Here is a 12,952-nt window from a genome sequence, read left to right as displayed (position 1 = left end):
AATGCTACTTAGGTTTGCCATAATAGGGAAAGCTGCCTTCTCCTGGTTACTGGGTAGCAGCAGTTGTCCCTGGTCTCTGGCAGAATATTTCCCTCTCAGAGACAGTCCATCAACTGGGTCTAAGGCCAGAGTGACAATCACACCTCTTTGTCTTGTACCACCTCTTCTTCCCTCTGCAACTTACACTTAAATTTGCTTGGACCCTATTACTTTATCTGGGGTCTCACCAGCACAACGTTCCTACATGAGGTTTTATGCTAGGGCTGATAATATCACCAGAAAGCTGGTTCTTTCACTTTTACAATTAGAAAATCAAGACACTGATAAACCTAGGGATTTCACAAAATTACAGAATTAAAGAGTGGGTAGCAACTTCTGTAGCTAGCTCAAGTTCAAAGTGAAAGGAATTCTCACTATAATGTGCCTGACAAGTGGTCATCCAGCCTATATCTGTGGACCTCCAAGGAAATTACTTGCCTAAGTTACCCAAATAATTTAGAATTTTAAGTCTTCACATAACTATAGGGCTTTGCCATGTTTCATCTCTTGATGTAACTCATCTTATGAAAAGACATTCCTTAATTCAGAATCCATTATGGCAAAGATCTGTCCCTCATCAAATCTGACATTAAAGGATGGATTTTTAAAGGTCTCCAACAGACTGTAAATTGCTTCCAAGACATACTCTTACACAACAGATTAAAGATGCATCTTGGACACATGCTAATGCATTCTTCAAGGGCTATAAAGAAATCTGTTAAGTGAGTCTTTGCATTTAGAGGAAATACAACATTCTCAAAATCTTTGAAATCACTGTCTGTGAATATCATCTCCGATTACCTCAAAGAATAATTTAATAGTTACAAATGTGCTACGAGCTCAATAACAGGAATAGAAAATATAACAATAAATAATAGTGCACATTTATATAATGGAAACCATCAATAGGATAGATTGTCTCCGGAGTTCTATTACTGGAGACCAAGTAACAGAAGGATTTCCCAGATGACTTGCAGATTCCTCTATGAATTTTCCTTACCACTCTCCTGGGAGACGACCCAATCACACCCCTATGTTGGCGAGGTAAGACTCTAACAAACCCAGATAACTGAGCCTCTGTAAACATTTATTAAGGACACACTGTGTATCAGATCTTCTGCTAGGAGCTGAAGAGAAAAGGACAAAATGAGAGTCTCTCACCTTAAGAACTTGTGTTCTGTTGGGAAAGAAACTTGTACCTAGGCACATATGTACAGAATGAATTCAAAATAAATGCAAAATTGTTTGGGGGTGGAGGAAAGTATCATAAAAAGCTTCATGCAGTAGAAATTGGGGTTTGAAGGGAAGAAAGTAAGGGATACTGAAGGTGGTGATACCCTTCCCATGTCTTGTGTGCTCACTGGGTCTTATTCTATGGTTTTGGATTGCTCTGTGAGCCATCAAAAACTTACTAAAAACATAGAAGGAAAGAAAGAAGCATTTATTAAGTGTCTATTATGTATTAGATACTGTGCTAAGGGTTTTACAAATATTGTCTCTTTTGGTTCTCACAATAACCCTTGGAAGTAGGTACTTCTAACCCTATTTTGTGGTTGAGGAAACTGAGGCAAACTGAGGTTAATGACTTGTCCAGAGTCACACAGCTAGGAAATATCTAAACTCAGATCTTCCTGATCTGAAGTAGGCTGGAATAATTAGCTCTACAGGTACCAATAAGAGGGCTTCTCCATTTTAAATATAATCGATAATCCTTCCCTTGCTTAGCTATAAAGATTGCACAGGGCCTTGCAACTTTCTGATCTTTGGCTCTGTCCATTGCCCCAGTGCTGAACTAGTGCTGATGCTGAGTGACCCTCTGATAACAACCGTGCTCATATCTTTTCAGGATGACCCTGTTTCCCCAGCTGGCTCTCTACTACTTGAAAAAGTTGCTCATATTTCACATGATGGTTGCAATCAAACCCAGAATATTTTCTCCAGGATTTCTTTGTCATACTTTTTGACTAAAGCTGCTGTTGGCATTTCTAGACTAGGCTCTGGGTTTTGTTGCCACACAGCAAAAGCCAAAGATGCCAGCCTTCAACTCACAACTGAAAGACTGGGTGAAGGGAGAATGTGGCTAGGGAAGGTACTACTCATTGGTCAGTGTGGGTGGAGATTACTCTGGAAAAGAAGAGATGGATGAAATAATTTAAGCTGGGAAGGAATGGATCTACTCTGCCTCTGGTAAGCTTTATCCAAGGCTAGGGACACCACATAATTGGCAAGCTATTGCCATGCGTGGTTGTGATGCAAGTACACGGTCACTTTAACTCCTTATAAACTTCTTGTTGTGAAGTTCCACAACCATGAGCATAGCAGAATATAGCCAGAATGTATATCAGAGAATAATAATAATAATAATGATTATAACGGTGGCATTAATGATGATGATGATGATGGTAGCTAGCATTTATATGGCTTCTGTTAATAGTTAGCATTTTAGATAATGCTTTAACACTGGCAAATCACTGTACAGATGGTTTCTCATTTGATCCTTCCAACATCCCTAGGAGGTAGGGGTTATTATTATCCCCATTTTTGAGTTACAGAAACTGAGACAAACAGAGTTTAAGTGACTTTCTTAGAGTCACACAGTAAGTGTCTGAAGCAGGATTTGAATTTTGTCTTCCTGACTCCAGTCCAACCCTCTTACCCACTGTGTCACCTAGCTGGCAGTGTATACCTGCAGGCATGCAAAGCACTGTGCAGACATATATTATTTGATCTTCATAGCAACTGTGGGAGATAGCTGTTATTATTCTCTCCATTTTATAGATGAGAGAATTGAGCTTGAGAGAAGTAAAAGGACTTGTCCAAGGTCACACAGTCAGCAAGTATCTAAGGCAGGCTCCAAACTTGGGTCTTCCTGACTCCATCCACTGGGTCCCCCCCGCTGCCACTGAGTTACATCAGAAAAATGTACCATATAGCTGTGACATGGCTGTTGGCAATAGTCTGCTCTCTATTTCTGTGTACCCAGATTCATTTATGTCCTGTGGTGCTGGTCTACCCAGAAATGGAAGAAGTATCTGTAGCTTTAGCTCTGATCATTTTTGCTCCTCTAAGGAGCTGCCAGGTAAGTAAATACATTGCTGCTTAGCTTGCAGTAACATTTTTTTTTAATTTTTTTAAAATCTTTTTTTAACTTTTTTTTTGTAGGGGGAAGGTAGGGCAATTGGGGTTAAGTGACTTGCCCAAGGTCACATGGCTAGTTTTTTGTGTTAAGTGCCTGAGGACAAATTTGAACTCAGGTCCTCCTGACTCCAGGGCTGGTGCTCTATTCACTGCACCACCTAGCCACCCCACATTTTTGGATTCTTAAAGAGAAATAGGACAGTCACAAATAGAGCAACCCCATGCAAAAAAAAACAACATTCCTTTTCTCAAACTACCTCTTCCACTATTCCTTCCACTGCCCCACCAAAAGAGCACCATGTTTCCCTGTAAAGAACGAGACCATCTGTCCGGAGTTTCCTTGACTGCTTTCTCCTTTTACATCTTCTTGCCCTCGCTTCCCTCCTCCTCCCCTCTGTGCCAGCCTCAGAGAAAGAGCCTTTCTTGTCAATGCTAAGCTCTCAGCTTATGCCCTTGATCCCATGCTCTCCCATGTCTGGGAGCTTGACCCTGACATCGTCTCATCTCTCTACCTAATTTCCAGCCTCTCCTTGTCCACTAACTTCTTTCCTGCTACATTCAATCATGTCCAGGTCTTCTCCATCCCTAAAAACAAACAAAAAACCCAAACCCTTTCATTTGACCTTAGAATCACCTCACTGTCTCTCCTCTCTTTCACTGTCAAACTCCTAGGAAAAGCTAGCTATGTTTGCTGCATCCATATCTCTACCCTGTTCATATCTCTATCCCTTTCAGTCTAGCTTCTGTCTCCACTATTCAACAGAAACTAATTTCTGCAAAGTCTCTTAATTGGTAGCCTTTTCTTCTTCTTGGACTGTGTTCAGTGTTTAGCCATGCACTTCCTCTCCTCTCTGAGCTTTTCTGGTGCTTCTCTGTTTCTTCCTAAGCACTGAATGAACATTTTCTGGTCTCCTTTGCAGGGACCTTATCTATGCCCTTCCACCATGTGGACATATCCCCAATGTCTAGGACACAGCACCTGACACCAAGTAAGTATTGAATCGATGCTTACTGGCTACTGACTGATTTCCTGAACCAAAAGGGGACTTGGGAGTTTTTGCTCAAAGAAAACAGACATGTGGTGGAAAGAATCCTGGATTTGGAGTCAGAAAGCCTGGGTTCAAATCCCAGTTCTGTCACCTATTATTATTACCTGTATGACTTTGGAAATAGTAATGAAGAAAACAAAAATGGGGAAAGCAGCTGGACCATACCAAGTATACACAGAAGACGTTCTTTCCTGAAGGGACACAATTGTGAAGGCATTGAGGGAGATATATGTAATGGTAAGGGGATTTGAAGATCTTCCCTGCCCCAATGGACCTCACTTGGAGTCCAACAAGAGAAGATTGCTTAGGGGAGGCTTGTTTTTCAGGAAGGCCCACATCTTACTTTATAATTAGGCAGTGGGTGATACAGGCTGTGATGTTCTCTGACCCTGGAGAAGGCAATATATACCTCTAAAGTGAGATTTTGCTTTGGGGCTCACTTATGAGAAGAGTTTGTGATTTTGCTCAATGAGAATCTGGGCAGCTGTTGAGCCCCCCGGCTTTGAAAACTCAGATCTTGATGCTTCTCTTTCTGGTAACTAACACTGTATGTATGTAGTGGTCAGACAGCTAGAAGCCCTGTCTGTTGGTCTGCTGAATTGTGTTATTTTCTCTATCTGTATTTTTTTGTCTGCTTGTAATTTCTGTTTGTATTTTCTAAAGTTCAGGGTACTTACTTTTTCCCCTGAACTAAGTGAATTATACACACACATATTTGATATATATTTGATTAAAGTATTAGTTAAATTGATTAAAGTAAAAACCCTTTTGAGTTGCTTTTCTCTAGATAAAGCAGATCAAAGAACCTGTGCTAGCAGCCATCCTGGGCATGTTAGGGTGCTTGCTGATACAGGATGCTAAAGATATTTGAAGTAGGAGGAGAGGGCAAGAGCCTGGGGAAAAGCTCTCAAACCCTATTATTGCTCCCCAAAGTGACAAAGAGAAAAATAGTAATTTCCATCCCATAGGTTTACTTCTTCAGTGATATAATTTATTATTAAGATAATCTAATTAAAAAAAGGTATCCTTGATGAGGCTATTAAAAAGAATAGGCAGGCTTTTCAAGTAATATTCCACAATAGAATAAATATTTGCCCCCATACAACTGATTCAGCAGCTAGGTAGTGCACTGGGCCTGGAGTCAGGGAGACTCATCTTCCTGAGTTTAAATCTGGCCTCATAAACTTGTTAGCTATGTGACCCTGGGCAAGTCAGTTAACTATTTGCCTTAGTTTCTTCATCTATAGAGCCAGAGAAGGAAATGGCAAATCATTCCAGTATCTTTGCCAAGTCCCAAATAGGATCATGAAGAGTCAGACATGACTGAAAAGGCTCAACAACAACACCATTCCAGAATGTCTTAGGATCCAGGGGTTTTGCTCCCATTAAAAGGATCCAAACAACCCAGGGAAATGGTTTAGTATACTCTCAATTAGCAGATTTCTTTTCCCCTTAGATGATTTGGACAGATCCTTCCCAATAAGGGTTTTGGGGAGCAAGAGGTAGAATTATTGGGAAGGGGTTACTTTTTAATGATATGGGAGACATAAACTTATTTTTTTTTAAATTGTACTTTACTCAAAGGAAATAAGATACTTTGATCTATTTGATAGGTATTTAAGTCTTTGGAAGAAGGTATAAGGGAAGTCTTTATCCAGCTTCTAAGAGAGAAGATGGTATCCCCACAGCAGAAGTCTCTAACAGGACCCAAACTTGGTATTGCCTTTACATAATTTTCCTACTTTAAAAAATTTACATATTTAAAAATTTCTTATTTTTAAGCTTACCAAGGATGGGGGGGGGGATATAGTAAGATCTTTGGCAAACTCTTGGGGCTGTTGCATCTATTGTGGCCCTGGTCAGCCCAATGGCTGGTGTCTGGCACAGTCAATGATTTAAATTACAAAAGACTAGTTTAAGGATGAGGAAGGTTGCCACAAATATTTTCCTGAGCTTGAATGGCCTTCTGCTTGCTTCTTTTAATAGCTACTTCAGTGACTTGGGAAGTGGAATGTTTTATATTCTTCTTATTCCTTTATTATATATGTCAAATATTAAAATAGTTTTAATTAGATTTTATGACTCACTAGCGTCTATTGAATTTTTTTTTAAAAAGGGTAAAAAAAAACTTGTGAACCTGCTGAACGAGGCCAAAATCAATTAATGTTATTTGTCCTTCATTTTCAAAGTAGACCAGTGATAGCATGGGCTTGACTCATGGGTAAATTAGATTTAAGTGAGGCAGATTTGCACAGTCATCAGCCTCACTCTCTTTTCCAGAGACATCAAAGTCCAGTGGCAGGGCAACAGTCAGGAGAAGAGGCGATGGCCTGGGATGTAGTGGATGGCGTTGGCATCTTCAATCTCTAAACCACTCTACATCACCTGAATCAGCCTCCTTTATGTTTACTGGAACACACTGTTTTCATCTGCCCATTCTGCTAGGCACAAACATTTATTATGCACCTACTGTTTACCAGGCACTGTGCTAAGTGCTAAGGATACAAAAAGAGGCCAAAGACACTTTCTGACCTCAAGGAACTCACAATCTAGAGGTGGAAAGTACAAGCAAACAAATATATACAAAGCAAGCTACATACAGGATAATAGGGAATAATTAACAGAGGGAAAGCATGGGCACTAAAAGGGGTTGGGGAAGGCTTCCTGTAGAAGAGGGAAAGGACAGCTGTATGGCACACTGGTTTGGAGCACCAGGCCTGGAGTCAGGGGGACAGGAGTTTCAATCTGGCCTCAGACACTTACTGTCTGTGTGACCCTGGGCAAGCTCCCTAACCCTGTTTGCCTCAGTTTCCTCATCTGTAAAATGAGCTTAATAAGGAAATGACAAACCTCTCTAGTGTTTCTGCTAAGGAAACCCCAAATGGGATGATGAAAAGTTGGACACGACTGAAACAACTGACCAGCAATAGATGAAGATGTGAAGGCTTAGCCTAGAATTCTGGTCCAAAAAATGTGAGTGAGTCATGCTCAGAATTCTTCAAAGAGTAAATCTACACATTGTTTATTATCTTTTAGCCTAGTAAGGACAAAATGATTGAAAAAAAGACATTCCTAGTGAATGTGGGATCTTTTGATTTTTACGCTTTTTCATTAACTATATTCTAAATGTAAGTTTCATAGGAGTTGACATACCACAGGGATTGTATATTCTGGCATAAGATTTTGATTTTATCAAAATTGAGGCTTCAGCACAATTTTGAGGTGTAGGTTTTGTAGTTATCTATTATTAAGTTTTGTTTTCCTAAATAAAAATTTATGTCTAAATATGATGGAAGTCAACAGGTGCACACACATCCACCTGGGTACTGACCTTTTCCAGGTGGTATACGATCTGCTTGGTTGAGAGCTGTATAATGGGCGCGATGAACTCGCAGAGGACGTCAACCGTCATGATCTGTGTCTTCCTTATGTTCCCTCCTATGATGGCATAGCACACCAGCCTTTCTTTGACTACCTGTACACAAGATTGAGGCATGATGACCACAGCCAGAAAATGGGCAACCTTCTGTTCAGCTGTCACCTGATCCCCAAGTCAAACTAATAAAGGGTGTTGACTAGGACAAGAAATCTAATCAAACTGTATTTTCTAAAAGTTGCGCTCAAGTACCTCTTCTTTGTCAGAGTTTAGCCCCTCAGCCTCATTTTCTTCATCTGTACAATGGGGATAAAAAAGCACTTCCTCCCTACTTGTCAGGGTTGTTAGGAAAAGTGCTTAATGTATAGTAGAATGCTATAGACATGTGAACCATTATTAGCTTTTAACTCTGTGTGTGTAACATAATGAATGTTCCTTTTAGTTACCTTTAATCTAATTATAAAGTACAATAGGAGAATAGCTTTGGCTAAAAACTAGATGTCTCTCCACACCCCTCCCTCCCAAGGGCCCTCTCCAGTCGTCCTGATCTATATCTGGCCCCTGGACCCAGATGGCTCTGGAGAAGAAAGTGAGGCTGGTGACCCTGCACAGCCCTTCCTCACTTAAATTCACTTGCAAGTCTTGGCATCACCTCCTTGATGGCATGGTCCTCTTAGAAAGGACAAACAACAACAGATGTCTCCCCAACCAGAATCCACATGATTCAGTAATTGATTGCTTATTCCAGGAGTCAGACACTTCCTTAATTGACATTTTAAAGTAGGGTGGGTGGTAGCTATAGAAACACAGCAAGGCCGGAGTAATGAAGGTAATTGGTACTGATGAAGTAAGTCATAGCTCCAAACCAATCCTTGAAAGAAATGGTTTTCTTTATTATTAGTTAAATTAATTAGGAATTAATTTTCTAAGCTAAATATCAAGGGCCTTTCCTTAAGAAATACCAGTAACAGCTGCTTTATTGGGGAGGAAAGTAAAAGACTTTCACTGTTAGTCTTTTTTTTTTTTTTTTTACCTTAGGAGTAGGAGAAAATCCTTCTAGTACCAGTTCAGATGTTTGGCCTGGGCTTAGCTCCATCCTGACAGGGTGGACCTGAAACACGGGATCACCGGGTTCTGAGGCCTGTGAATTGTTCAGGATCATTGAACTGTTAATGGAAATATTTGACCTTTTTGGTTTCTGAGAGTGATGGAAAACTTCGTTCATCCAGAACAGCTGGTGGAATCGGCGTCCTTTGTTGGTCAGTTTTAAGTGGTAGAAATAGGGGTCCACGCTGTAAAGATTGCAGAAACACAGAAGGAATTATAAATTGGATGGGGTGTTCTGTATCACTCTGTGGCACCCCATCTAGGCTCACCCCACCAACTCAAGCACAGGTTGGGGGTCCTAAGAGGTAATTCTGTGGATTAAACTCCTCGTCCTATTACTTATGAGCCCCTACCAGTGTGCTCACCATTAGGTCATACCAGTAGACCCAATTAGTTCGTAGCAAAGGCTTTTAGTAAGATGGCAAAGTAAATATATTACTAATACCTAGTAAAAATATTCCCTGATAAACTCGGGATGCACTCTCCCACAAATATACACAGTGTCCTAGAAGAGAATGGTCCTAAACTAAATAGCACATGTGTAAGGCACATGTGTGTGTAGGGTACAAGTTGGGCAAAGTCAACACAGTTCCAGGTACTTTAGGACCTGAAAGTCCTGTTTCTTTGTGGAGACTGAATACAGATTCCTCTTGGTTGCAGTATCTCTGCTGGCCTATTCCTTTTCATAGCCTGACCATCTTCTCTGATGCCAGGGGTCATGGTTCATAAAGATGAATCATTGAATTCGTTGAATCAATACAGCATCTGTCTCTGGGGTGTATGTCTTTGCTCTCTGATGGATGAAATATCTTCTCTTGGTTCAGTGGCTCCCCTTTAGAGCAACCACCCAATATAGCTGTTGTGGGGTAGGGTCAGAAAAGTCTAATTCCTACCCCCTGACACACACATCCCAAGCAGTTCTTGTTTGGCACTATCTCCAACTTTCCATGCTTAGCTAATATTTAACTCCCTTATAGGTAGAGCTAATCTGTTTGCTCAGTCAATCTATCATTCCTTTCCTGTTTCAATCAGACAGGTGTTTACACCTCATAAAGGTATCAGGACATAGACACATCTATACCATTACTTTGACACCTCATTAACACACCTTCTATGACCATATTAACTGAGTTGGGGGCATATGCAGATTACAGGCTCCTCTATAATACACCTGTGTTTGTGTGCAAGTACAGACTCACACTTTACCTCCCCCAAAAGGGTTAAAACCATATGGATAGTGAACTAAAGAATTTTTTATGTTAAAAAAAGGAAATCTCCTTATAATAAATTTTGTCTTTACTCAGAAATTTCAGGAAGATGGCACTAAATCACTCAGCCCTGGAAGGCAGTGTAATGTAATAAGGAGAATTTTAGACTTGAAGTCAAGTGTCCTGGGTTTAAATCTCAGTTCTGACACATAGTAGTCGTGTAACCATGGGCAACTCATGGAGCTCCTCTGAGCCTCAGCTTCTCCATATGTAAAACAGGCATACCAGATCCTGAACTATATAACTCATATAGTTGTTGTAAGGAAAGTGCTTTGTAAACCTCAACATGTTATTTAAATAGAAGCTAGTATTTACACATTGTGGTATGGTGATAGAAAAACATAACAATGGTCCTCAGAAGACCTAGGTTTGAATCCTGGATCTTGTCATTTACTACCTTGTGTGACCTTGGGAAAGTCACTTTTTCATTCTAAAATGAGGAGGTTGGATTAGTTTGCCCAAGGTCCCTTGCAGCTCTAAACAACAAAATTACAGAAACTCACAGCTGGAAGGGATCCCTGTGATCATTTAGTCTTGCCTCTTATTCTCTGTAACAGCTCTGAAAGAATGGGCAAATGCCCAGTGATGGGGACCCACTACTCTCCAAGCGTTTCTACCATTATCATATGGAAGAAATCTGATGTTTCCTTTGGTGAAGCCTTTATCTTTCCATTTCAAATGTCTCCCCACTGGTCCAATGGGTGAGGTCTGGCCTCTTGGCTGATTTTTCTTCCTTTTTGGCATGTACTTGTGTTTTTTTTTTTTTCAAGATGATAGCTCATCTTGCCCGAGCAATGCCCTGGCAGGTCTGGATCACAGTTCTAAGGAGCAACTCAAAATAGGAAACGTCTCATCAGCCAGAGTGTACAAAACTGAAGAAAGCAGCTTTAGTGTCCATGCAAACCCTTAAGAAGGAGATGCGTATTTGAATCCTCAGACTGTTTTTCCCCGAATGTATATTATATGCCTTAATTTGAGAGGGACCCAAGGGACAATAAGTCTGTTACTTATTTCCATCGCCCCCCTTCAACATCCAGCAATCATTTATTAACTGCCTACTGTGTGCAGAGCATTATGTTAGGAGCAAGGCTTATTTGAGGTATGTGCCTCTACACCAATGGGATTACCTACTTATTAAAATTAGGTTACTGTCTGCATCCCTGGTGTTCGCCACAATGCTTTGCAAACAACGAGCACTTAACAGATCATTTTTCTTTCATTCATTCATTTATTTATATTGGTCGAACACCTGTTAGGAACAAGTGCTGTGGCTACTAGGGGAGAAAGACTGTGGGCCATTCGTGGGTCTAAGGAAGCTCACTGTTTTGATGAGGATAGCATAGTATTCTTGAGCACTAGATTCCACCATGCTTAATTTCTGCCATGTAATTTTAATGGACACTCACAAGTTTGCACAGGACCTGAACATGCGTCTGCCCTGGTTCCAAGTCCAGCACCCTTTTACTTGTGCGTGTTCTGATTAAGTATTTTCACAAGTGAAGTTAATTTTTGCCAGGTACAGTCGGAGACCATCAGATTTCTACGGGAGTGTTACTGTAGCTTTGAGATAGAAATTAAAGGAACAGGTTCAGGAGGCAGTAACCAAAGGGGGTCCCCTTTGTTTTCGTTTCTATCTTCTTTCAACAGAAGTACTAGAACTATGGAGAAAAACCCTCAGATAAAACCACCTTCAGTTTTCAAAACGTGCGCAGCTTTTAATGGGAGGAAAAGTAATTATTTATTGGGATAGAGTTCTATGTCATACTGTGTCAAGTAAATCTCGAACAACCCTGACTGAGATTTGGCCCTACATGAGAGAACTATGACTGCTGGGCTTTCAGACAAACTCCTTCACATGTCAAGGGCAGGAAGGTCATTTGGACTGGTTTTATTACCACAACCCATGTCCCAGCAATATAATGCTATTTGCAAGTTTGTTGATGTCAGGAATCTTCTTTTTATATCCCAGAGAATTTAGAATTCAACCTGTAACCTAACAGGTGCTTAACAAATATGTATTGATTAATTGATTTGATGACTTTTGCTTATATAAACTCCCTTGAACTTATTTCTTTAGCAAGAAAAATTTTAGTACTTATTTAGTACCTATTTTAGTACTTCTTCCTATTATGCTAATCTCTGAGTGGGGGGTAGGGGTGGGGGGAGGAATTTCTTCCATCTGTTCCTTCTTAACTATTCTAGGGCTAGAGTCACACAGGAGAAGTAAGCAAGCAAAAGGAAATTAATTTCATTATGTGAATAAAGACCAATTGCCAGGTATATTGATTTTTAATGCGAATGCACCCAAACAGGGTTTGGGAGCTGTAATATTTTCCCACAGCATTTCACCATGGGACATGAGCTTCTAAGAGAAGGCTTTCTGAATCTGTGGCATTTCTATTCGGGCCTCTGGGAAATTTAGTGTACCATAACAACTCATCATAGCTTACGTTTTAAGGTTTGCAAAGCACTTTCCATTCTAACAACCCTGTGAAGTAGACTGCACAAGAATTATGAACCCTATTTTCGAGCTTAGGAAATAGAGGACTCAATGACTTGTCCACAGTGACGTGACCACTTGGGGTGGGAGCTGGGATTCCACACTAGGCCTCCAAGCCTTCTGTCAGCAAGGAAAGGGGCTCAGCTTTGGAATGGAGATGTAACTGGACCACTAGACACAGCAACTCTCTCTGGTATACTTGGACATCAAAGACTGACTCCCAAGCGGCAGACAAAATTCTGAAGGCGCCCTCAAGTTGTATTCATACACTCCTTGTGAATTAATGAGAACACCAAATGAAAATCTGTGGCTGACGTGCTGTTTTACGGGATTCTATTTAGGTCTGTGAGACAGCATGGTGGCATTGAAGTCAGGACAATCTGTATCCAAGTTCCAGCAAACACAATCCCTTTACTGGTGGCTGAGCAATGAGAGCCATGGACATGACTGATCACTGAAAGGGAGGGTCCACCTG

General features: G+C 40.7%; 1 protein-coding gene across 1 annotated transcript in view; it reads right to left on the bottom strand.

Annotated features, from left to right (window-relative positions):
- Positions 1 to 12,952, bottom strand: part of HYDIN (HYDIN axonemal central pair apparatus protein) — a 421,862-nt gene that overhangs the window by 198,403 nt on the left and 210,507 nt on the right. The window contains exons 18-19 of the mRNA XM_069087496.1: positions 8,636 to 8,894; positions 7,558 to 7,701 (exon numbers count right to left, since the gene is read on the bottom strand). Of these exons, the coding sequence (XP_068943597.1) occupies positions 7,558 to 7,701; positions 8,636 to 8,894 (403 nt within the window). The remainder of the gene's footprint in view (positions 1 to 7,557; positions 7,702 to 8,635; positions 8,895 to 12,952) is intronic.

Source organism: Petaurus breviceps, unplaced genomic scaffold (genome assembly GCF_028583685.1).
Source record: "Petaurus breviceps papuanus isolate PSGF00001 unplaced genomic scaffold, PetGlider_PUasm1.0 182, whole genome shotgun sequence".
In the NCBI taxonomy this organism is placed as follows: domain Eukaryota; kingdom Metazoa; phylum Chordata; class Mammalia; order Diprotodontia; family Petauridae; genus Petaurus; species Petaurus breviceps.
This window is presented reverse-complemented; position numbering and strand designations above follow the sequence as displayed.